This window comes from Protopterus annectens, chromosome 2.part2 (genome assembly GCF_019279795.1).
Source record: "Protopterus annectens isolate FY-2018-M chromosome 2.part2, PAN1.0, whole genome shotgun sequence".
Lineage (NCBI taxonomy): Eukaryota > Metazoa > Chordata > Ceratodontiformes > Protopteridae > Protopterus > Protopterus annectens.
Genome location: NC_056730.1, coordinates 32,168,153 through 32,196,100, shown reverse-complemented (window position 1 = coordinate 32,196,100; position 27,948 = coordinate 32,168,153). Strand labels below are relative to the sequence as shown.

The 27,948-nt window shown below is 36.1% G+C and overlaps 1 protein-coding gene across 1 annotated transcript in view; it reads right to left on the bottom strand.

Annotated features, from left to right (window-relative positions):
* Positions 1–1,891: 1,891 nt before the first annotated feature.
* The window catches only part of HOMER1 (homer scaffold protein 1), an 859,759-nt gene continuing 833,702 nt past the window's right edge, over positions 1,892–27,948 (bottom strand). The window contains exon 7 of the mRNA XM_044063716.1: positions 1,892–4,254. Within this exon, the coding sequence (XP_043919651.1) occupies positions 4,066–4,254 (189 nt within the window). The 3' untranslated portion in view covers positions 1,892–4,065. The remainder of the gene's footprint in view (positions 4,255–27,948) is intronic.

The window sequence follows — 27,948 nt, the reverse complement described above, 5'->3', positions numbered from 1 at the left end:
CTATCCCGACTTTGCATAAGATGGGAAATGTGGAGAAAAAAAGGACCCATGGACTTACATTTGAATTAAACAATAGAAAGAATCATAACTAAGAGTTCGTCATTTCTTTCAAAGATATATAACTGTTGCTGGTTTATTCCCATGACACAGGCAAAAATGTTATCTTAAGAGATTAACACTGTCTTGTTTGTTGTTCTACATGCACAGAGCATTCCTCTACAAGACTGATCCTGTAAAAGCAAAGTATAAGGCTCTTAAGGTGGCCATTTATGGGGACAAGGAATCCCCAAAATGGACTGCCAATAAAGACAGCCTGCTTTAAACACATGAAGCTGCAATGAGTGGATGCTGAGACAGTGGAAGCTTAACTTTGGGAAGAAGGATTGAAGGACCTTCAGGCAGTAACTATGGAATGAAAAATATATCACTATGCAGCTATAAGCACTTCACTAGTTTTTAACTGCTTGCCCCCGAGCATGCATACATACATACCTACACACCGATAATGTACTTAGTGGTAGCGTGTTCATAAATTTAAATGCCAGCTAGAACTCTAGTCCAAAATGAAACTACAGAATCAGCACTGTGTCTTAAAGGGATGCTCTGCTGCCTTTTTGTCTTGTAGAGAATGAGAAAAGGTGCCAGGGATGGCAGAATGTTGGCAGTATGGGGGATGAGTACCCTGAAAAATCTGGAAAAAAAACCCCAACTCTGCTTGCACCATTATGTGGTGAAATGCTCCATATGAATGCACATCCTGGAGACAAATTTAAATAGCATAAAATGGTAAATTCAAATTCTTAAAAAACTGTTACAGATTCATAGTGTTCCCAAAGTCCTTTGACATTCTTTTTGAAAGAAACCAATCATAAAAAGCATACAAGGGGGAATAACGTATATTCAGGAAGCTATGCCATCAGGAGGTGTCACTGGATCTGCTGCAGTTTGACCCAAAGGCTCAATAAAATCAGAAACTCTCCTTGTCTGTAGTGCCTGTCCTTTTGCATATATCACTCAACCAGATTATCCACCACTGTAAAATTTCTCCCAAGGGGTTCTTGTACCAAGTATCCAAAATGAGTTGATGCATAATTACTGGTGAACAAAATTAACAAAGTCCTTTGATGAATACATCTGTAACTGTCTTTTTTGGCCAAAGTATGTTCCTACTGCATTTTTTTGTTTCACTTTTAAAGACCGCATCTCTAATCAAAAGATGTGTTTTACGGCAAATTGTCTTTAATAATCCAGAACGACGGATCGCAGTTAAATTCAAGTCTTGGAATGGAATCACAACAGTGCGACAGAACAACCTCTTTAGAATGTGTTGTTCCCCAGCAGGTTAATTTGTGTAAACCCCTACCCAAGTTACTATATACAATGACAGTGTTAGATCTAATGGAACGAATCTTCAGTAAGCCGAATGACTCTCATGAAAACAATCATAATCAACTAGCTTAGCATGACTAAGATAATCTTTTAAAATGGCCACCTAAATTCGACCATTTGTTCATTTACTGAACAATACTTAACAGAAACCATTTCTGCCACTAATATGTCAGTAAAGCTACTGGTTTTCATACTGCAAATGTAGCTTTTGTGTTTGTCAATCCATTTCAGTTATCTTCTAAATAATGAGTAGTTATGTACTGTTGAAGAAATAACAGTACCGTCTGATCACAAACCTTACCATCTGCAGAACTGAAAACCTTTCGTGGATCCGAGAGCCTCATATACCATCTAGATTTCATCAGTTTATTCTGTGTTGGAGAAAATGTATTTTTTTCCTCTAAAAAAAATCACAAAAAAAGAAAGAAAGAAACAATCCCAGAAAATGCAAACCGTTATAGCTCAAGCTGAAAATTACCAATGTGCAAGAAAAGAGAAAAGGTACAGTTCCATTGGAGAGCAAGTGTATTTCAAAATAAAAATTGTATTTTTCTTATTTTACAGGACTTTGTATTTTTTAATATAAGAAGTTATACACAATGTGATTTATATCCCCTGCTCTTCAGTATAATAATTTTCTTACTCTACAGCTTCATGAATCCTGTTTCTTGCCTTGTATCGCACATCATTTTGTACAACTGAAGAGCATGACAATGTATTGTACCTAAATGGGGAAAGGGTCCTGCCAAATATGCAAACAAGTAAAGTGGAGCGAGAACAAGAGGCATTAACAACCCACTAACTATGAACTTTCAGATTACAACTTCTAAACATTTATCTAAATGGACAATTAAATACTCTATACAATAATTTCTTTATATAAGCAGTTTGTGTCTATTAGTGTAAAATTTGTTGACAGCATGTTGATTTTCTAAAACAGGTACTAATGAATACAGTGTTATTTCTCAGCATACTATGTTCAGTATACAAGGTACACATTCACTGCTGATCATCTGAAGACAAACTCCTGTGGAATTAGTCTGTCCACCACAGGGGTACAAATACAACTGGCAAAATATTTATGTTTACAAAAAGTCAACCAACTGCTGTACACCCCTTCCAAGTAAGCATGCTCATATCGGTTTATGTGCACTTTACTGAAAAAATAATCCACTCCACAAGAGTGGAACAGCATGATCTGTTTTATCATAAAATTATAAGATGTCCTGAGAAGATACCTTAGTGAAAAGAAAAGCATCCCGTGCTGAATTCGGAAAAAGACGTAATTGCATTGAGTTTCAAACATTTTGAGGATCCTATCTCAAAGCACACTGCAGAAACCAGTATAGTAAACTGCCATTTTCTAGTCACTTGATTCAAGGTTAGTGGTACTCTGCCAACTTAGAAACAAGGAGAACACTGCATCATTAGACCCCTGACGACAGGATATTTACATTACATTTAAAGGAAACTTACTTCGGTTGCACAGTTTCAAATGGCAGGAATATACTTATTAAAATACTGAGTTCTCTCCTACAGTAAAGCAGGCATATGGCACTTTACTTTAACTCTTTTTTTATGTATAAATATAACTGTACTACTGTATACAAAGAAATGTATGTTTGGCAAAGAACTTTCAGTATTTTTTTTTCAGTTACATAAAAATAACTTAAAAAAGAAGCCTGCTGCTTTTGAATGCAGGCCTGTTGAAACATCCAGTTAACAGTTCTGAATATTGCCTGGTGTGAGTTTTAGTTCACTGCTAAGGGAATATACCCCTGCAGAATATCCTATCCAAATTGTTAATGGCTACAGTAACATGGATACAAACAGTCATTCATTAAGAAAAGGAAAATAAATGGTTGCTTCTTTGTTTTAAGGTCAACTCATAGTGATGCTAATGTGCATAATGAAATCCTAATCTTGCCAGGCATAACAACACTGTAGTCGATGCGGAGCTAAGAAACATTTATCAAGTAGAGAAGAAGCTGCTGCAGATTGAAAAGTAGTAGAGTCCAATTTTAACCATTTGCAAATGAAACAAAATCAAAATAAGTAACACTATGGGCAACTAAACACTTACAAACTTGTCATCTCACAGGGATGAGCTAATACTCACCTGATATTTCTTCTTTTTCTTTTTTTCATGAGTACAAGTTGAAGTTCTAGAAGCTACAGGGAAAGCAAATTAAGGAAACTGTCTTTTCATAAATAAATATAATAAATATGAAGAATATGAGCGTTACACTGGACAATATTATAGAACACTGGAGGGAGTTTATACATACAGGTAATCTTCCAGTACAAATAAGGAAGAGCTCTCATTATTTAAAATGTGCTGCATTTTAAGGATGCCTTACCCCTTTCTTCATCCAAAATAAAATTGTATTCATTTTCATAAAGTGTGACTCATCCTGAGACAAAAAATTATATAAAAATCACTATAAAAGGTACATTTTAGGAGAGACATTACGTACAGCTGAATGTTCAATTAGAATATAAATTGAACTTTCTTTCAGCTGTTAACAGTGCTTTATGATCTTTGCTTCCTGCTTGTTGTTTAATATATGCTGCTACAGGTGTTACTTGATCTGTGTAATTTTTATACAGACCTTAATTTAGGTTTCTGAAAGGGGGCAAAGCATCTTTAAAGTCACAGGCACCAAGGTCCCTTTTCTAACTGCATTCTATCATCTTAGCTAGACTATCCCGGAGTTCAGTCAGTTCAAATATTTTTCCATCCAGAATTTCTAAAAGTGTTTTCAAGTTATTGCGGAAGGCTTCTTGTTCACTTTGACTCTTCTCCAGTCGATGTTCAAGGTCTGTCAGCTGCCCTTCAAGATCTTTGTTTCGGGATTCTACTTCCTGTCAAAGGGCAATGGTAAAAAAACAGAATAAGGGTATGCATTTATATTAATTTTGGACAGTTTCTTATCTTTTTTTCTTGTTTTTCTTGTTTTCATGGTGCAACAATCTGAGTTTCTTAACAGAAAGAATCATACCGACTGCTAATATATGGATGTATGTTAGTCACATTCAGTGCAAACACAGGGTACATGTGGACTTGCACATTTCAGACCAGCTAATGTCTTGCGGGGGTCTGACATATTAGAGTTTCAGGTTCAAATATTAACACTCCAGTACAAATGTGTTTAAAGCCGTGTTGTCCAGCTTTATTTCTAAAATAACTCCAAAATGTAAAAAAGTGGTGCAGTGTTATATAAGTACTAAGAACCAAACAAAATTAATGCCACTGAGGGTCCAATAATGGTAAAATCGAACTTTATTAAAATGTTTGAGCGCTTTCATCCCACTGAAGAGACTTCATCAGAATAAAAAACACTTAAAAAAAAATTTATAGCATTCATTCAAGAATTTCATTGGTTAATTGTTAAATAAATACAAAGTTCATTAAATTCTTGAGGTACAGAAGTGTTTTAAAAAGTCCCAATCATAAAATCATTCCAGTTGCTCTAAATCCTTTTATAACCAAAAGAACTGGGAGTGTATCACTACACCAAAATAAATAACACATAGCAACATGAACTTATATGAATTTACCACATGAAATTCCTTGTTTATAATTTATTACCTTTGTATGCAAAACAGATGCAATAGAAACGTGTTCGTTCAACCCTGGTGGAAAAGTGGCCCCTAACCTCAACTGCTAAGTTGGTTCTCAAGTACTGAGCCATCCTTTCCAATCTCCCCCTCTGGGGTCTAAACTAACTTTTCCCAGTATTCCAAAAGTGACGTTCTTAAAATCATTGCACATTGAGGAGTATTTGTACAAAAGCACTGTTATCATTTTTGTTGGCAATGTCATAAATATGTTCATAAATTCTTCTTCTTCTTTTGGCTTTTCCCAGTTAGGGGTCGCCATAGCGGATCACCTGTCCGCTCATGATTGGCAATGGAGTTTTACAGTGTTGAGGTGCCATCCCGCACCCAACTTTCCACAGAAGGCACACACATGCACACACTCACACCTAGGGCCAATTTAGAGTGTCCAATCCACCTACAGCATGTCTTTGGGATGTGGGAGGAAACTGGAGCACCCAGAGGTAACCCACACGACCACAGGGAGGACATGCAGACTCTGCACAGAAGACACCCCTGCCAGGGATCAAACCAGAGAACCTCTAGCTGTGAGGCGACAATGCTAACCGCTGCACCACCGTGGCCACCCTTATAAATATGTTCATAAATATGTGTTTTAAATGCACATTCTGTTTTGCCCATATAAAATGCTGTACATCCAATACACTTTGCCAGGTAAATTACTCTTTGGGTAGTACAGTTCCCCTTCTGGAATGTTATTTTAGCTTTTAAGATGTTGTCAAGTACCAAGGTTTGAACATTTCTAATATAAGTACATTGTTTACAGCATCCACAATAAGTAGTACCCCTGTGTGTTGGTGAAAACTCAAATCTTTTGTTTTCCAATAACCATTTAAAATTTGATTACAAAAATAGGTTTAACCCACACCTTCTTTTATATATATATCTATATATATATATATATATATATATGTTGTGTCTTTCGGCTTTTCCTGGTTAGGGGGTCGCCACAGCGGAACTCCGGTCCGCTAATGATTGGCAGTAGATTTTTACGTACCGAGTTGCCGGTTCTGATGCACAACCTTCAACGAAGGTACACCCATTCACGCATGTCTCCACACACAAGACGCTCTAGCTGAGAATCGAACAGGACAACGTCTTATTGTGAGGCGACAACGCTACCGCAGCACCACCACTGCGGGGTTTTTTTTATATGTATATATATATATATATATATATATATATATATATATATATATATATATATATATATACAAATTTATTTTAATTATACTCCATTTTTTCTTAATTATCTCTGATTTCTTAGAAAACTGGTTGTACTGTACAACAAGTGCTTTTTCATATTTCCTCTCTCTTTCCTCAGTATGGGATTTTGATTTTGATAAGCCTGTTCCTAACAGGGTTTATATTTACCCCCACCATTCCTTAAACACTTCAGCAATCAAACAGCTTACCATGTTGGTAGGATACCCTCTAACCACGAACATTTCCTTCAATTTAACTAGTTTGTCCCACACTCTATCATAATGGGATGTCATTCTAGCCACCCTAATTAACTGTCCTGTCAACAGATTTTTCTTCTGCAAAAGGGGATGATAACTGGTGTAACAGAAATAGGAACTGCCTAAACCCTGATGTGTGGGACAAGAGGATGTCTAGGTAGTTTATTTTCACTCCACTTCAGGTATATGTAAACTTAAAAAAATTCTGTAATGTTATTCAAATATTCTACAAATGAATTTTTCTCTTCCACCTCTCTGTCTCATAAAATAAAAACAATATCAAGAAATATCAAACAGAAGTGAAGATTCTTAGAAAACCTGCAATTAAACACATACTGGTTTTCCCATCCTAACACCACCGTATTTGCAAAAACAGGGGCGCAGGCTGCACCCATAGCCATTCCCCTGATTTGCTGAAAAAATTCCCCTTCAAAAAAAGATATAATTATTGTTTAGTACAAGTGATATTAATTCCGCTGCGGTGGTGGTGCTGCGGTAGCATTGTCGCATCACAGTAAGATGCTGTCCAGTTCGATTCTCAGCTAGAGCGTCTTCTGCGTGGAGACGTGTGAATGGGAGTACCTTCGTTGAAGGTTGTGCGTCAGGGCTGGTAACTCAGCACGTAAAAATCAACTACCAATCATTAGCGGACCGGAGTTCCACTGTGGAGACCCCTAACCGGGAAAAGCCGAAAGACACAACAACAACAAGTGACATTAATTCCACAATTAAATTAATTTTCACATTAGGTAAAGAAGAAAACCTACTTAAGGTATCATGAAAATATTCTAGACCCTCGCATTTAGAGATGACTATGAATAATTCCGTAACATCAATAGTCACAAGTATTACATTTTTCTTCCACAAATTACTCTTCACTTGCCCCAAAAAGTCCCATGCGTCCTTAATAAGATGTGATACTGTATTAATAATCTGCTTCACCAACCTGTCAATCAGGACTGCCAAGGGATATGTTTTCAATCCTTGTGCTGAAACTATGGGTCTAAATGGGAGGTTGAGAACATCTTCATGAATTTTCAGTATTCACAAAATTGTGGGTATTGTAGACTTTGGATTTGATAAGAAGTTGTAGATCTCAGCATCAATACATTTATTTAAAATATACTCTTCTAAATAACAATCTATTCTTCAGTATGGAATATTAATTTGATTTTTAGACCCTGGGGAGTAAGTTTTAGTATTGAGCAAAATACCCAACATAAGGTTGGAATAATCTTATGCATCAAACAAAACTGTTCCACCCCTTTGTCAGGTTTCATAATATGTACATTTCTATCATTTTTTAGTTTATCAAAAAGTTCTTTTTCATCTGTGATGAGATTGTGAAATGTTCGCTTACTATAAGAATGCATCTTACAGATATCCTCCATCACTGCTCTTTCGAAAAGGTGGACATCAGGATGTAATGGAGAACTGTAAGTGTGATGACCCACAACAGCCAACCAGTATGTGACGCGGATATCCCACCTCTGGGCCATTAATCAAGGAGTCTCAGTCCTTACCCTGGCACCTGTGGGGGGACGTTCACTGGGAGGATAACAAGTACACGCACAGTACTCCCAGATACAGCTCTCTGCATCAAGTGCAATTTCCCTTAACAGCACACAGAGAGCACAGTCAGTCCGGGGCTCGTTCCTCTACCTTTCTCCAGATCCCCAATAAGACTCCCCACTGGCACAGCTATAGAGTCGAGTCCTTAACCAGGGTTCCAAGCCCAGTCCGACAACACTCTCTCTGTCCAACCAGCTGATACATACACACTCTTTGAGATTTGATTTGCATGTGCACACACACACACACACACACACACACACACACACACACACACACACACACACACACACACACACACACACCTGGGAGACGCTGGCACAGGTTTACTACCTATGCTCCCTTTTGCCCATACTATAAGGTAGGTACCACTGCCACCAGAACCCCCTGACAGCTACTTTAAGGCCCTTAACAAACGGTGTCCAGTCTTACTGTGCAATATTAATACTAACAGAAATGGTAGTTTGACCAAGAGCAAGGCTATTAGAAGTGGCCCACACTGTGTCACCAAATAAATATGCAAGTACTCTCAAAACATAAATATCTCTACAAAGATCAGCCACAATCAAAGGTTTAAATATATTTCATAATAAATAAAAAAGAACAAGAAAATATTAAGTATATATTCACAGTGACATCAGAGTTCAAAATCACAGGAAATATTTAAAACAGCATTGAAGGACAGACTCAAATAAAAAAAAATAATATCTAAATTAAGCATCACTATCCTCCTGACTGAATCTAAGAGAATTATACTATTCTCTAGTAAATTACATATAGAGCAAGGCAGATGATGTGGTGAATGGTCCTTCTTACTGTCAGGTCCAAGACAGAATACAGAATACTCTATCTTTGTAAGAGACTTCTCAAAATAATATTTAAAATATTACTGCTGGGATAGCTTGCAAACCCCCATTGTTGGCAGCTGGCAGGACTTAGCACCTACCTATAAAAATAAACATACAACGGCTTTTGCTCAGATCTTTGGCAGGTGCTGGAAGTCATAAAACAATTGCATTCGCCATGCTTTTAGAGTAGTCATTAGTTCGCCCCAAAGACAATACAGAAAGCTTCCTAGTACAGACTTTGTGTCTCTAGCTGCATTGAAATCTGTGAGATAGCATCTTTATGGCCTAGCCTATAAAGTGATTTAATTTCAGATATTTTTCTAAAGTTTGCTGGACAGACTTCCTCTGTTAAAACATATACATTTAAACAGTTACAATAGTGCATAGGCATTTCTGTTCTCTGCAGTAGGCACACTATGGGTACAGTCAAGCACTTTACAAATAGCTTTTCAACACACAAGTCTGTACAAATCAGTTTGACATACACAAGACATACAATTCTAATATGTTTCAAACACAAGCATCTTATATAAATTATATATTTGATTCACAAATGACATATAATTATTTACAAAATTCCAGCTAGCTGTGTTGGCAGTACCTATTTTTGCCACCGTAAGTACTGTGTTTCTTTGGGAAAATCTCATTAACTTGTTTAAAACTTCCCCATTGCTTTTGTCATGAAAAAGGACTTTGAAATGAAGTTTTCTAGTGAATAATTTCAACTCTACCAGAGAGTCTGGAATATCTGTACTTCCAGGTGGAACAGACTTAAAACCCTTTAAAAACAAGGAAGAATGTTCTTTAGTAACAGGGATAGTGGTGTAGTTGTAAATGTTATATCCCCCATACGTACTAATAATGCCTTCATCCCCAAAGTTTATATTCTTCTTCTCTTCCCACTCCCCTCTTCTGATAACCTTTGTGGGGAGATCCACATGGAGATCTCTGAAGATTCGGATCCGAACCCAAGGCTTATTTGGACTAACTTGCCAGTCTCTCTGAATGTCTCAGGTACTGAAAATCCCAGGGTTTATCTAAAAAGTTATCTGTATCTGACACACCTCTAACTTGTCTTCTTACTCCATCTATCTCTTAGTTTAAGCTATGTGTGGTTCAAAGTCTGAGAACAAAACTCTTTTGCCAAACTAAGGGGGATTTAAATGTGTTGTGGAATAGGTCTCCTTGTTACTGTACTGCTTAATATCCTGCTCAGGTTTTCTCTTTTTCTTCAAAAATAAATTTTTACATCTTCTGTCTAGTTTGGATAAAACTTTCTCATACAGATTCTTACTATCGTGAAAAAGTAAATCATTCAAAATCTGTTGATGAAGCCCTTCAAGACCTTGACTCAAAATTTGTATATGTACCTCGTTATACTTAATAATTCTATACATGAGCTCTAAACCGTATTTATCAAATAAGTTAATAAAATCATTCAACATTTCCTTGTTATAACATAACCAAATGGGAATTTATATACTCTCAGACCTTGAGGGACTATATTTGTTTTATAACATTGTGTTAAATAACTGTTTTCTGTTTGTAAACTCTTAAATTTTATTAATCTTTTTTCAAACTTGTATATAAGGACTTTCAAAGACGAATTGCTTTTATTATTAATACCATTATTGCTTGTTTTGTGCACAAAAATGTCAGCCTGAAAATGTTGAGTTTTCTCCAAAATGCTTTTAAAATCCAGGGATGTAACACTATTGCGAGTTCTACGAGTTTTCAGTTCTTTTGACTGTTCAGATGAGACACCATTATTAATTCTACAATTTTGTTAACTACTTTTGACCGTCTGGATGTATGCGGTTGCACATCCCTTGATGGAGAAAAAACAGTACCTGCAACTTCCGCGTAAGTCCTTGCCACAACTTGACCACTGTTGCCACTTCCAGCCGATACCATATCTTAGTTGTAAGTGCTACCATCAACAAAGAATTGTTGTTTGTCAGGTTTGAAAAAAAACAATTGTTGAGAACATAAAAGCATCCTGAAACTCTGAACCAATTCCACCTGCAATGACGGGGGAATCAGGGGCGTGTTCTGAAACTGGAACTGGAGAAGACATAGGAACGCCTGGTTTCCTTTTATGTACTCTATCCTCCAACTGAGTAAAAAGTTCACTTAGTTTGGTTAGTTCTCCCTCGAGTAATGCAACATCCTCCTTAAGTTGGGCAATATTCGAGTTGTCCACCCATGTGTTCGAAAGAGGTATATTATCTAAAGAATTAATTGTAACTCTCACACAGCAAAGATAACTCCAAAATGCAATAAAGTGGTGCAGCATTATATCAACACTAAGAACCAAACAGAAGTAATGCCACTAAGGGTCCAATAATGGTAAAATCGAATTTTATTAAAATGTTTGAGTGCTTTTTCCCATTGAGAAGACTTCATCAGAACAAAAAAACACTTAAAAACAATATTTTATAGCATTCATTCATTCATTCATTCATTCAAGAATTTCATTGGTTAATTGTTAAATAAATGTCAAGCTCATTAAATTCTTAAAGGTACAAGCTAAGTTGAAGAAAATGTTTGTGGTTAGAGGGTATCCTACCAACTTGATAACCAGTTTGATTACTGAAGTTTTTAAGGAATTGAGGGGTAAACATAAACCCCTGTTAGGCATAGGCTTATCAAAATCTCATACTGACGAAAGAGAGGTGAACTATGAAAAGGCACTTACTCTAAAGTACAACCAATTAAGAAAAACTTAAGTATTTTTAAACTAAATTCTGATGTGTACAACAAGGTGGGGGATGAACCTACTTTTACAAGTAAGACAGCACCAAACTTTAAATGGTTATTGAGAAACAAAAGGTTTAAGTTTTCTCCAAAACATAGGAGTAGTATTCACTGTGGATGCTGTAAACAATGTATTTATATTACAAATTTTCAAACCCTGGTACTTGACAACTTCTTAAAAACTAAAATAACATGTATGACCCAAAGAATGGTTCACCTGGCAAAGTATATTGGATGTACATCATTTTATGTAGGCAAAACAGTGCATGCATTTAAACACGCATTTATGAACATATTTATGACATTGCCAACAAAAATGATAACAGTGCTTTGTACAAACACTCCACAATTTGAAACGATTTTAAGAAATTCACTTTTGGAAAACTGGAAAAAATTAGTTTAGACCCTAGAGGCGGAGATTGGAAAAGATGGCTCAACAACTGAGAACTAACTTGGCAGTTAAGGTTAGGAGCCACTTTTCCACCAGGGTTGAATGAACATGTCTCTGTTACATCCGTTTTGTATACAAGGGCTAATACATTATAAACAAGGAATTTCATGTGTTAAATTCATATAAGTTCATGTTGGTGTGTGTTATTTATTTTGGTATAGTGAAACACTCACAATTATTTGGTTATAAAAAGATTTAGAGCAACTGGAATGATTTAATGATTGGGACTTTTTAAAAATACCTCTGCAGCTTTAAGAATTTAATGAACTTTGTATTTATTTAACAATTAACCAATGAAATTCTTGAATGAATGCTATAAAATGTTGTTTTTTACGTGTTTTTTATTCTGATAAAGTCTCCTCAGTGGGATGAAAGAGCGCAAACATTTTAATAAAATTTGATTTTACCATTATTGGACCCTCAGTGGCATTACTTTTGTTTGGTTATTTCTAAAATACACGTGCTTTTGGTATACAGTGGAGTCAAACCATTTGTCATCAGATAGTTGACTTGATCCTCAGAATATTGACTTTAAAGGATCACCAGCAATCTATCATGGCAACCAGACTCAGAGAACAATGAGAACGTGTGTGTTGTATTTTCATCACTTTCTCCCTCTTCTCTGAATCTGATTGGTCTTGAACATGGTATACAGACACACACATATACACACATATACAGAGAAATCAACTGGATTATTAATTTAAGAGCACATTGTCTTCCAGGCCTAAATAGTGTAGTCCCATTAAGACCCATTTTAAAAGCAAGGAAGCTGACGATTGGGCCATTTTAGGAGGCTTGATCTGTTGGACAGTTTTTGATTGGAGGTACAACTATTGGCTGCTGGAGACATTTTGCCTCCATATCACATCCACTATTGGTCTCTTAGCGCTTATTGATTATCTCTAACCTTAATGTGGAATAATATTCCCCTTTCTATTTGTTTTATTGAAATTAATATCTTCACCATGTAACAACTGACCTACTTGCCTTTTAGCTAGATGGGACTAATTAATTGCCTGTACATTGGACTTATATCTCTCGGGCAACTATATGTGCGCCGATCACTTCAACATGTCTGGTGCATGTTTTTCCTAAAATCTTGCACATAGCTTTACATGATTTTGTACTGAAAGGAGTTCTAAGTTATAATGTTTGTCACTATGAGAGTTTATCCTTTCAAAGATGAAGGCTGTAACCCTACTATCATCTATTACTACCATCAAAGTTATTGCTTTGTTTAAACTTTGAGGTATTTGATATGATTGGGAGAAGAAATCATGCCCAGATAACTTATTTTGGATTGTTGACTTGGTTCCGAGGGATTTTAAGATCCTTTTACACTTATGTTGCGATTAACACCTTCTGTCTGTTAGTACACCATGATAGTTCCACTATTGCCTCCTTAATATTTGTCTAATTCTAGTGAGAACTTGAAAATGCAGCTTTTTAGTGATGTGTTTATCAACATGCAAATGGTTTCATGAGGTCCTATGAGAATGAAGAGCTTTTGAGAGAACTAACAGCAATTTTTAGATTGTTCTCTATCTCAATAATCTTCTAAGTTTAAAGGCTGCAGCTTCATTGCCATACATTACAAAGCCATTGATTGCTTCTAATGGTGAAGCACCTGATATGATTTGATGTAATTCAAAGGTTTATTTATATTCTTCATTTCTGATTGCCTATTTAGCTCTGAAGATGAAGAGGAAATGAAAGTTTGTTTGCTATGATGCCAGGACTTTTATCTACTGCTGTTTTAGACATTTTAACAGCTTTAGTTGCCACTTCTGCTATTTTCAAAATACTAACTGTATTATATGGATCATTCTTTGTTGCCACAGTAATGAGCTACACGAGGATGATTGGATCCAGTGACAACCATAGCAACTTGTTAGCATAAGTGTATACGAACAAGAAAACAATTGGCCTAAACTAAGAAGCCTATCCAATAAGAAACCCATGATTGAGTACCTTACCACTTGCTGTTGGCTAGGTTCTAGAACTGTAATTGGGCACTATGCCTCCAACCAATGCTATGATCAGGAGTTTGAATTTGCAAAAGTGGTTCCACCCTACATTTGTGAGTGGTCATTTGGATTTTAAATAGAATTTGTAGCAGGACCTAAATATAATCTGAAGAAGGCTATATTACCCAAAAGCGCTTATCGGAACGGATTTTACTCCTGCATTTTAGATTAGGTTCATAGATTATAGGTTCATAGATTAGTGCTAGGCTAACTGCCTTTGCAAGCCATTTTAAGCCTAGCCACTTATCCCTTGTGAGACTCAAACCCTGCACCTCGTGTGTGTAAGGTAAACACCTTAACCATTAGGCCACCCTCCCAACCACTTAACAGCTTTACATATTAAATTTGTGTTTTTAACAGTTGTTGTGCCATGGTGGTCTGCTGAAGGTCTTTTTCGTGGATTGTTTTGTTTCCATCGGCAGCTTCAACAGTGATAGCAGTGTTCATTTTATTTATAAACTGTCACTGTTAGTTATACTTAAAGCAACTCGGGCAACTATATGTGCGCTGATCACTTCAACATGTCTGGTGCATGTTTTTCCTAAAATCTTGCACATAGCTTTACATGATTTTGTACTGAAAGGAGTTCTAAGTTATAATGTTTGTCACTATGAGAGTTTATCCTTTCAAAGATGAAGGCTGTAACCCTACTATCATCTATTACTACCATCAAAGTTATTGCTTTGTTTAAACTGTGAGGTATTTGATATGATTGGGAGAAGAAGTCGTGCCCAGATAACTTATTTTGGATTGTTGACTTGGTTCCGAGGGATTTTAAGATCCCTTTACACTTATGTTGCGATTAACACCTTCTGTCTGTTAGTACACCATGATAGTTCCACTATTGCCTCCTTAATATTTGTCTAATTCTAGTGAGAACTTGAAAATGCAGCTTTTTAGTGATGTGTTTATCAACATGCAAATGGTTTCATGAGGTCCTATGAGAATGACGAGCTTTTGAGAGAACTAACAGCAATTTTTAGATTGTTCTCTATCTCAATAATCTTCTAAGTTTAAAGGCTGCAGCTTCATTGCCATACATTACAAAGCCATTGATTGCTTCTAATGGTGAAGCACCTGATATGATTTGACGTAATTCAAAGGTTTATTTATATTCTTCATTTCTGATTGCTTATTTAGCTCTGAAGATGAAGAGGAAATGAAAGTTTGTTTGCTATGATGCCAGGACTTTTATCTACTGCTGTTTTAGACATTTTAACAGCTTTAGTTGCCACTTCTGCTATTTTCAAAATACTAACTGTATTATATGGATCATTCTTTGTTGCCACAGTAATGAGCTACACGAGGATGATTGGATCCAGTGACAACCATAGCAACTTGTTAGCATAAGTGTATACGAACAAGAAAACAATTGGCCTAAACTAAGAAGCCTATCCAATAAGAAACCCATGATTGAGTACCTTACCACTTGCTGTTGGCTAGGTTCTAGAACTGTAATTGGGCACTATGCCTCCAACCAATGCTACGATCAGGAGTTTGAATTTGCAAACGTGGTTCCACCCTACATTTGTGAGTGGTCATTTGGATTTTAAATAGAATTTGTAGCAGGACCTAAATATAATCTGAAGAAGGCTATATTACCCGAAAGCGCTTATCGGAACGGATTTTACTCCTGCATTTTAGATTAGGTTCATAGATTATAGGTTCATAGATTAGTGCTAGGCTAACTGCCCTTGCGAGCCATTTTAAGCCTAGCCACTTATCCCTTGTGAGACTCAAATCCTGCACCTCGTGTGTGTAAGGTAAACACCTTAACCATTAGGCCACCCTCCCAACCACTTAACAGCTTTACATATTAAATTTGTGTTTTTAACAGTTGTTGTGCCATGGTGGTCTGCTGAAGGTCTTTTTCGTGGATTGTTTTGTTTCCATCGGCAGCTTCAACAGTGATAGCAGTGTTCATTTTATTTATAAACTGTCACTGTTAGTTATACTTAATGCATTAAAGTTCAAAGACAGCTGGGGAGACACCTACTTGTTTCAAACTTTATTTCTTACTTTACTTTTTTTACTGCTTGCAAATATCCTTTTAAAAATTACATCGTTCCATGCTGATTTCACTCAAAACACACCTTTTCATTGAAGTGATTGTCAGAATCCTTTAAAAATTAAATTGCATAGTACCAAGTAGATTTTGCACATAACAAACTATTTGGACCCCTTGTTATTAACTGCCTAACCCTAGAGGCTACTTGGCTGCTTGTTTCAGCCAAAAATGCTGGTGGTAATGAAAAAAATTGCTTTGCAAATACAAGAAAGAACTAACAGTTGTTCATATTTTTCATTATGTTCTCGTGTTCTTCAAACAATTTTGTGTATAAATGCCCTTGTGTATAACTTAAACTAAGAGCATTAATATATACATCCACTTCTATAAAACAGGGGACACAGTTACCTTCTAATTGTATATACAATGTTTTATTTATTTAACATTTGTTTTACCAGGATAAAATCTGACTGGACAGCAGGTGTCCGTTTTCAGCAGAGTCCTGGGGAGAAAAGCTCCAAGAAATTTAAAACAAATGGTAATATGTTAACATGCAAGGTAAAAAGACAGAAGATTCAAACAAACAACACATTACAGTCAGAAGATCCCAGAATTTGCAATGATAGTACAATAATTGAAGCACAACATGCTAAGAAGAAATGTCTATATTTACAGTATTTAGAGTTAAAAAGCATGAGCAGAACTCCTGACATGGTTAGGAGATTCCAAGTGTAGCAGTAGAAGTAATATCTGAACATGATCAATACACATTTCACCACCTCATGCAGGTAAAGATCACAACATTATATTAACTTTAACTTGCTTTTTCCAGCCTTTCTTGTCTTGTTACAATATACAGACTGGATATGTACTGTCTGAATTTAACATCAGTAGCATATACATCAGTCATTGATAAAAACTCACCATCTTTCATTTAAAATACCTGACTGCATACATAAAGAAATTCTTTACATAAAACATACAGTTTATATCAATAAACTTTTATACAAATAATCAGAACAAAAATATTTTACTTGCAGTTACTTCCTCAGCTCATTTCCTAGTCTTCTAAACATTAATGCCACAGTTGGGTTTTTATGGTAACCATTTGAAATGTCAGGACCCGCTACAGTGAGTCTTGAAATATGAACAGACTTACATATATTAAGTCTGAGATGCCAGATTTTCAGAATATTCCTTTTTCACCTAGCTATGGCAATATCAGAGTTGTTACATATAAGTTCAGGGTGTGTGGGTGGCTTGACCCCCAAAAAAGAAGTTTAAAGGAGAAGAGAGATTTTCTAGAGTCACTCTTCTGTGTTTTTGGTCTTTTTTTTTGCTTGTTGGCACTCAACATTTTGAGTTCCAACATTTCAGCAAGGAGCTGTATTTCACTCTGTAGTTCTCCCACCAGTTTAACACAGTCAGCAAAACGTCCAAGTCTTCTTTATCTGCTTCTTATTGAAGAACCAAAGTTCACATGTATAAACTACATGTAGTAGGATTGATGCTTTACAGGTTTCCCACTAGTTTATGATTACATATTCTTGCTAGTCTTCTACCTGATCATCTTAATCTCCCTACACTAATCTCTGGATAAAGTCTAAGATACTTTTTATTTTTCTGGTCAACTCCTGTTTTTTTTTTTTCTGTCACTCAAGTAGTTTCCTTTGGAAATTGGCAAATGTTTAATTGTCAAAGTGTCTCCATGGATTTTCTTATTGTCAGAAGAATGAGAAGTGGAGTCCCACTCAACTTGCTGGCTCACACTTTGTTGGCTAAACGTTTTTTTATTTCCATCGTAGCCTGTTCTGTATCCAAGAATATTACTGTTCCTCCAGGAAAAATATTCTGAAGACAGCTGGATAAAGCAACTTGAAACTCACACCTGCCTCTCGGCATCACTGACTTTTGGACTAAATTTTCTTCTCTTCTTGTACAGAGAATAATAATTTTTCAAAAAAGATTCTGCTGTCTTCAATTATTAATACTTTTACCTTTTTCCACAGTTTTGGTAGGAGATGAATTTTTAGCTGAAGTGATTGTATCTTTATTAATATAGGTCACAGCTGCTTTCAGCTGGCCAGATTTGAAAAACACACTTGATATATGCCCTCATTTAACACATCCTGTTGTAGATACTGGTCTACTTGTTTATTTGTAATTTTATAAAATTAATGCAGTTTATTCCTTCCATTTTTTTCTGGTATAGAAAATCTTAGATTTAGAAGATAGAGCGTACAGAGAAAACCTACTTTAAAACATCATCTTGAGAAGCGTCAGGTGTAACTGGTATTTTCTTCATTTCATTCTTTCATTTTGTAGTTTTACCACCTCAGCCGAATAGCTTCTTAAAGCTTTTTCTGTTTTTTCAGTCTTTTATCATTTGACTTTATACATTCCTCCAGTGGGTTTCACTTATTTTAAACATACTAGTGTATATTTATTTTTCTGCTAAATTACTAAAAATTATCTCCTGCACTGAAGCTGAAACTTGAACAGCTTTTTGATGGACAGCTACAATCTTTTTCCAAGCAAGTGCTTTTTTTTTTCTCCTTTTCTGCTTGTGTTTTTCTTATTTTCCCCCAATTTTTTCTTCTTTACTGGCATCTATACAGTGACATTTCATTTAAACAACCTGGTAACTCAACTGGCTTTTTAACAATTTCTCCGTTTTTCACATGGGGAGCTATAATCAACATGTTATTCAGTTGGCTACCACCTGCCTTATATTTTGTATTCTAAAACCCGCGGGTAAAATTAATCTGCTCCAAATGTCATATCTGCTTACTGCTGCATCATTGTTTACATGATCCTTAGCATTGATTTCTGAAGCAATGCATTCTCTTTTGTGCCTTATTTCTTTCCTCTCCAACTTCCACACTTTGCCAAACTACGCCATCGCTGCATATATTTTCAGTTGATTGTACTATCTCACTCTCTTTCATGATACATTCTTCTCTAAGTGGTAAGCTTTCACCTACTTCACTCCTCACCGTTTCTACATTCAGATTACATAGTCGTACACTACGGGAGACAACTGTCCACTGGTCTTCTCCAGAACTGCTCTGATCCATCTCCTCTTCTGAATCCTTTACATCAACTCCAAATCATCCGATCTACCCTCTGCCACCTCCACTATCAAAAACTACTGTATTTTTCATGTTTTCACTATCCTTTGAATGCATTTATGTAGAAATAATGGGTATATCCATATTTCACTTCTCTCCTATGTTTAGATCTTGTCCTTGCATTCATGCTCCCCCGCCCTTGTGCCAGAAGTGATTGAATGCTATGAAAAGAGTACGGGTTGCTTTAGTTATACATCTTAATATTATACACATTTTTATATTATTTACACTTTCATATTCACAATATGTATACTTTCACTGTTATACTTTTCATATTGTCAGAATCAAACTGTCATTATGTTAACCATATTCCCATTTTATTTAATTTATGTTTTACCCTTCCATCTCTCCCCCATCCTTTCTTCCATAACCGTTTTTTGTTTCAGCTAGCCCATTTTCATCTTCTCTATTTTATTATACAATAAGCCATCACATTTTCTTTTTCACAGTAGCCGTATCAGCACAAATATTTGACTTCATATTTTCTTGCTTTCTCATACTTTTAGTACAGTATCATATGCATGTTTATACTTCTGAATTGTTTCTATTTATACTCATTTTTAAACTTTATCCACCACATATCATTCTTTTTACATTCTAAAAAAATAATGCTTTGTTTTCCTTTCCAATATTACTTTACATTTCATTTTACCTTTTACTGGTAATTTAGCCAACAAAATTCTCCACAGAAAACCCCTCACCTCAAAAAAAAAAAAAATGAAATAATTTCCTTCCAGTTTTACAGCATTCTTTACCTTTCCTTATATTCATTCCATGCAAACACCAAGTAATATTTTCCATTACTATATTGTACACGTTCTAATTCTATCAGTTTCATTAACTCGATTTCCACAACTCAACTTTATTTTCATATTCATTTCTTTCCATCTTTTCCTGCTTACTACTTTTATTCCCACGTCATTTTTCATACTTCGTCATGTTTCACAAATAACATTTTTCTGCTATTTCTCTCTTTTGTTATATTACCTATTATCCAGAAAAGATGCACAGAGGCTTAATATACTACACTTTTGAATTCAAATCTCCTTCTTTTTATTATATATTTTAACTAGGTTTAATCCTGACTCCAAAATAAAACTGAAAATACTTCTAACAGTTTTTTCCATCTTAGCTGGAAACATATACACCCCCACAGTATACAAGTTTGACAAATGTATTAGCATTTAACATATATTATAATTTTCTTAAATGATAAACATTTTCTACTAAACCAATAACTTTTTAATTTCTTCCATTATTTCTCCCCACTGTCCTTTTACACTCCCAATTCATTTATAAATTTCCTGGTATAATATATACTATTAGTTTTCTTAATTTCACCAAACCACTTACTCTTCAATTTGTTTAACTGTAATGTAGCTTTTTAAAAGTTTCAATCCTTGCTACAATCCCACTCATCCAAACCTTATTTTGAGTAACAATGACCAAATCACCTCAGTGTAACAAAACATATACATTAGAATTCCTGTCTCCATCTCCCATCTTGCTTCATTCATGCTGCAAGTGCACATTTGTATCACTGCATTCATCAAATACAAAACAGACACATACTCAAGGGACATCCTTGCTTAATTTCCCAGTTAATTCTTATTTTTATTTGCATCAATCCATCATAAATTTGACCGAGGATTTTCAAGACATATTCTTATTACAGTCACTGCTCCCCCAACCCCATATGCCTGTAATATTTTCCACATACCCTCATGGCTCAGACTGTCAAATGATTTTTTTTATAACAGATGTTACTATTTGCTTACCTCTATGCTTTTTTTTTTTTCCAAAATCATATCCAGCACTGATTTTACCATTACTGACATTTCTTTCACCTCTCATTCTTTTACACCAAGAAACAATCTTCTATAACTTTGTCCAGTACTTTATGCATCCTTTTTTATTATTTTCATAAGAAAATTCTAATCTGTATAACATAGTGTTAATGGCTTCCAATTTTATGTACTTTCTTTCATTTTTTTTCATATAAATTTAATCGGGTTCCTATCAAGTAGTCGAACTTTTACAAACTTGAACCTCATATGGTCGAGACCATAAGTTTGAATTTGTAAAAGTTCGAGTGTTTCAATGGAAATCTCCATAAGCGGAGGTTTCCATTTTGTTCAATGGGGTGTGATCTCAGAGTTGGTATATTTAAGTAGTGGGGGGTGTAGGGGGTGCAGGGGGGCTTGCCCCACTGGTTAAAACAGTTTATTTTGTTTTCCATTGTTTTTTTTTTTTTTTATCCATAGTCCATCCATAGTCGAAACTTCGAACATAATGGTTGTTCGAAGTTATAAGACTTCGACTATGTGATATAGACCCAATTAAATCGGTTCCCTATTAAGAGATCGCAGATGCAGTTTGTCGAATGCGTCTTGATTGAACCGAAAAGAGTGAAAAGGCAAAATATCTAAGCGGCTTTTCAGCAAATTCTTTCCCTGGGAAAGAATTTGCTTGGCCACTTTCGTTACTTTACTGTTTTTGGCACTGTAGTGCAATCTCTGAGTTGGTATATTTAAGTAGGGGGGGGTGTTGGGGGTTCTAAGTCGCCCACATTATGTAATGTTTCAAAGTTTTTTTTTTTTTTTTTAATTTTGGAACAGCGATTTTTTTCCCTTGGAAAAAAATTGCTGTTCTGAGGTTTCGACATTGTAAGCTTTCACTTACATGGGGTCGATTAATTATCATTCACTTTTGTAAGCGTGCGATAATATAATATAGACCCATTTAATCACCCCACTACTTACCTCTTCTTCTTTCAGAATTTTCTCCAACAACTCACTCAATATTTTAACAAACACTATTTATTTTAACTTTAGTCACTGCAATATATATCCATAACGTATTCCATCCAGTCCTGGTGATAACTGCTATGTTCCCTGCTTTAAAATTTCCTCCTAATCTTCGATTTTAATCTTCTCTTCTAAATGTTTCTTAAGATTTCCAGACATCCCTTTTACCTTCAGCTTTGCACAAATTCCACTTACAATTTTTCATAAACCTCCATACTTTCTTCTTTAGATTTTATATTACCTTCTTTGCCTAATATTGCATTAATCTTTCCTTATCTTGTTTTCATCTTGTTTCCCTAAAAAAGTGAAACTTCTTTTTTTCTTTTAAAAAAATATCTAAACATCTTTATGTTTTCTATTTCTTTTTCTTCTACATTTTTCTGTTTCTCTTACTCAGTCACTGCTTTATTTCTTTTTTATACCTACTAGCAATTTCTTCATATCCGTCTTAACTCTTATTTTTATTCTGTTCCTTAACCTCCAAAACAAAATGTTATTATACTTTTTCTTATACACCACCAACCAATATGTCTAATTTTCACAGCACATTCTTACTGTCATGGTGTCTTTCCAAAAATGAATACCGTCTTCCTTCATTCCATCCATTTTGTTATCCTTACCAGTTAATCTTTTTATTCATTTGCCTTTCTTTATTTTTATGTCACCTCCTATTGTAACCCATATGGCTCCGTGATTTGAAAATTCAGCCATTTCCATCACTATCACTTCCTTCATATATTTTGCATTTGAATGTCACATAATCTATTTCAGTTTTAAAAATTCCTCTTCAGTATATCCAATCTATATTTGCCCCCATTTTCAACTCTCCACATCTCAATTCTTTCAACATCTTAATATTCTGTATTTCCTCTTTCCTTCCTTGAGTTACAATTAAAAGCTCCCACAACTATTGACATATTTAAGATTACATACTTTTTTCTTTCCGACATAATTGTGTATTCATATATTACTATTAGTCTGACACACATTTCCATTTTTCACATATGATGTATTACCCTCCTAAGCACTACTACTGTCACATCTAATATTTTATTTCTTCACTTCTTATCGGAATAGCAATCATTGAATATCTCATTTCCCACTTACCCATATAATCTTCCTTTCACATATTTCCTCATATCTTTCTCTTTTTCCTTCTTCACACACCTTGTGTCCAACAAGTATATCACATTGTTACTTAATTTAATCCACCATTAAGTCACTAACAAACTGATATAATTTTGTATTTAATGCCAGTAATCCTATATCATCCTTTCCTTTCTTTCCATCTTTCTTACTTTCAGTTTCTAGGTTTCTCTTTCCTCTCCTATCCCTCCCCAATAGCTTTTTATTATTTGTTCTTCCCCTGTCTTTAGCTCCCCTTCCCTGTTTTCTAATACTGAATACTTATTATTTACATTAACGTGAGACCTCTCTGTCTACAAACTATCACGCTCTTCATTTACCCTAGATTTTCCAGTATTTCTATATCAACTTCTTTGCTTATTTACCCATAATACTTTCTTCTTCACAAATATGTTCAGTAACATTTTAATTAATAGTCACAAGTCTCTACTATTTTCTTCTTCATTTCTCTTTCTTGTTCTAACAAAATGCTGTCAAACCTAGAAATGTGCACTCCATATTTTCTATACACTGGTTTACAATTCCTGATAGTATGACACTATCCCCCCACTGCCACATCATCTTATAGGTTCATAGGTTAATAGGTAGGTACTAGGCTATCTGCCCAAAGGCATTTATAAGCCTAGCCGGAATGTGTTGGCTTTCACCGCCCCCTTAGATTAGTTCCCTGTGCCTCTGTCCAGCAGAGCCATTGAAGTGATCCCCGGGGTAAACTTTCTGTTTCCCATCCACTCGTCAAGGTTTCTCTTGAAGAGTGTTAGCGAGGAGCTCTGCCTAATGTAGATTGGAATCTTGTTCCAGAGCATGGGAAGTCTCTGGGACAGGAATCTATCCCTCCAGCACATCCTAGTTATTGTTGTGGTGAGGTTTAGATCCCTGGAGCGTGTGGCTCAAGCAGATATGGTTTTCTTTATGTGGAGCATGTCCATCAATTCTGGGTTGGACATGGCCTTGTATGTCAGGCAGATATCACCTCTGAGTAGGCGGTATGCAACCGAGTACAGCTGGAGTTTCTTCAGTCGAGCTGCATAGGGCATCTGCTTGAGGCCAGTGATACTCTTGGTGAGGAACTTCTGTGGGTCTTTCCAGTTGTTGCAGGTGTCTTGCAAGGTACATCCGAAATGGGGCATTGTACTCTATGATGGGTCTGATGAGTGATGCGTAGAGGGGCCCAATGACCTCTTTCGATCTGGATGCAAACCCTTTTGTGATTAGATGGGCCACATAGAAGGATTTTATAATGACTTTGGCAATGTGATTATCAAAGGAGAGGTTACTATCTACTTAGGTCCCCAGATCCCTTATTACATCTTCTGTATTTAGGGGGCTACCACCTATGTGGTAATTTGTGGGTACTTTGTTTTTTTCCAAAACAGTCTTACATCAAATGTGCTTCCCCACAAAAAAACACACACTTTATATTGTCCTCACTATCTAACACAGCCATCCTCTTTTTTCCATTTAACATTGTTTGGTATATGCTGCATTTTCCTCCATTCACAATCAGTGTTCTGCATACTCCCCACCCTTCTGTCCAAACTTTCTTTTCATCATATACATTCTTAATATCACATACTTTACTACAAACTGAAAAAAAGTTTCTACAGCTGATGCTCTGAAGAACACATTTATTTTTTTCTTTTTAATTGCATGCTTAAATTCTGAAACAGAAAGTCTTTCCACACTGATGACTGATGCTTTTTGCCTCAGCTTCATTCATAATGTGCTATGTTGACAAATACGTTTAAAATGTCACTTCACAGAAGCCTTCATTACTTAAGTGAATTAATGCTTTTATGTATTTTAAATCAAAACACGCTGGCAAAATATTATCCCAAATGTCACACCTGTCAATGGCTTCATGTTTTTTTTTGTTTTGATTCTTCCCACTGGTCATGTTCTCTGGACATTCCGTTTTTCAGAGTTCCTTTAGAGTCCTGCACTTTCCTCTACACTACTTCTGCCTACCAATTCACAATTTCAGCATAAATATTTGTAGCTCTACTTTCAGTGTTTTTATCAGTTCTTCTCACTTTATCTTGCTGCAAGTGTATGACCTTAAAACTAGCTTCTCCATCAGCCAAACATACACCCAGATTTCTCCCATCAATCCCAACACTTGCTCCTTTTTCTCAGCTTCTTACCAGCATTTTCAGAACTTTTCTGCTCCTGTAGCACTTGTTCTATCATCATATTCTAATCAGCCTCAAGTCCATCCTTTGGCTCCTACTCCTGGATTAAATCCATTATGATTTGCGTTTCAAGTCCTTCATCATCACAAGTGGTCACAATTGCTTCTGCCATCTCTGTATTAGGCTCCACAGGCCTTGCAGGATTTTTCGCTCTGTGACTGCTATCCTCCAAGATGTCTGATGTCTGAGATTATAAGTAGCTCTGTTCCACCACCTAGTGGCCAAGGTGAAAGACAGTAGGGGAATTTCTCCAGTGCCTTGGTCAAATGTTCCTACTCAGTATGACTATCACTTTGATAATCTCCACAGAATAGACCAAAGGCCTAGTGGGACTAGCCCAGTCAACAACACATAACTTAATGAATACTAGTATGTCTTCAACTTTGCTCTGTGATGTCTTGGTTATAAACATCACATAAAGGAGGCTGAGGTGGTTGTTTCCAGGTAAACTACACATCAGTGTGACATCTGCAATTAAAGAGATAGCCTATAATTCTACAGGTACAGTTACAGATACAATCAATGGGTGGCACAGTGGTGAAATGGTTAGCATTGTCACCTCACAGCAAGAAGCTCTCCGGTTCAACTCTTTCCTCCTGGTGCTCTGATTTCCTCCCACATACCCCAAGACATGATGCAGGTTGATTTGACATTCTAAATTGGCTCTAGGTGTGAGTGTGTGTGTGTGTGTGTGTGTGTGTGTGTGTGTGTGTGTGTGTGTGTGTGTGTGTGTGTGTGTGTGTGCCTTCTGAGGAAAGTTGGGCACCAGGCTGGCAGCTTGACACCGTAAAACTCTACTGCCACTCGTTCTATGGACCAGTGATCCACTGTGGCGACCTGTAATGGCAGCAGCCAAAAGGAGAAGAAGAAGTTGTTACAGACACAATCAACAAGCAGATGATTATGAACAAGTAGGAGATCTCTGAAAACAGAAAGCAAATCAAGCATTCGTACTTCAAACATCAGCATCCTATGGAGATCATACACATTATGTGGGAGTCACATCTGTAAACATAGATACAAGACATGCATATTTCTCATTTGAATACATTTCATACATTCACACTTTCATTTTTAACCATGTAAGTGAAATGGGCCAAGGACTCTTAACTATAACCCAGGCATGTTAATAAAATTCACAAAGTCTCATACCAATTAATACATACTCAGGCTATATTACACACATAAATATTCCATATTCAGTTGTATACACTGGCTGCAGCCTAGGTTCACATTAAAACCAACTTTTTCTCCCAAATAAGTAGACCTGATTCTCAAAACTATTATCTGAAGAGGGAAAGACGTGTTCTAATCAGCTGAGATGAGCACAAACATTCAGCTACTGTTATCACAGCACTTCTACTTAACATCATAATGTAAAGCTAGCATTTAACGAGGTAAGAAGGAATAACAACTGCAAGAAGCTCTGGTACCATTACAGATGCATGCCAGCACCAAACACCTACGATTATCAGCTTAATATGAGATACAGAAGTGACTCTCTCTTTCCATGTCAGATTGGAGTGTCACAAATGAATCACCTGAACTACAATGCCCTGTGCAATTCTTACACTGCTTCTGTTTGCTTAATACCTGGTTTGGGAGGTATTGTTTGCCTAATAATACATCTGATTTTCAGATCTATTTATTTATTTATATTTGTTGACCGGGAGTATCCGACTGGACGTAGGTCCATTTTCAGCAGAGGCCCAGGGAGAAAAGCTCCACAGTTAAAATAAACAGACAGTAGTTACATTGGATTACATAACGATTAACAATTTACATAGCAATTACTTACAACATATTTACAGATGAAGAACATAGTACATCAGTAGACAACTAGAATCTTTATCTGTGATGTACATAACAAACATTAACAAATGTTAAAATAAGAAGTTCCTGCTGTATAAGTACTAGGCTTATGAGCATCTGAGATTTCTATAATCAAGGTAGTTAGTGGAGTGGAAAGAAAGGTAGTGGTTGGATGGGGTGGGTGATATTAGAGTGGGAGTTGCAAGGGCATAGCCAGCATGTTTTTAGGTGTGCTTTTAGTAAAGTTTTGAAGTGGGTGCATGATGGTACGGAGGTAATTGTGGGTGGGAGGGAGTTCCATAATTTGCCTATGGTGCAAGAGAATAGTGCTTCACCAGCAGAGTTATTGGCTTTAGTGATCTGCAAGTGATTTTTGTTGCTGGATCTTAGTGGTCTGGTGGTGCGATAGGGTTGGAGTAGATTCTGGAGGGATGGGACATTTAGTGGATGGTTTACTAGTTTGTGGGTGAGTGAGAGTTGATACCATTGAAGGAGGTGAGGGAGTTCAAGCCAGCCCAGTTCAGCAAGTGAGAGACAGTGGTGACTACGGTAGGATGCCCCTGTGGCGAATTTGGCAATTTTGTTGTAGCAGGTCTCTAGCTTGTTTAGATCGCATTGCCTTAGGTTGTTATATATTGGAGAGGCATAAAGTAGGGTGGAGATAAGGTGGGAATTTGCTATTGAAATCTTTGCTGCTTTGGTGAGAAGATGCTTATTTCTG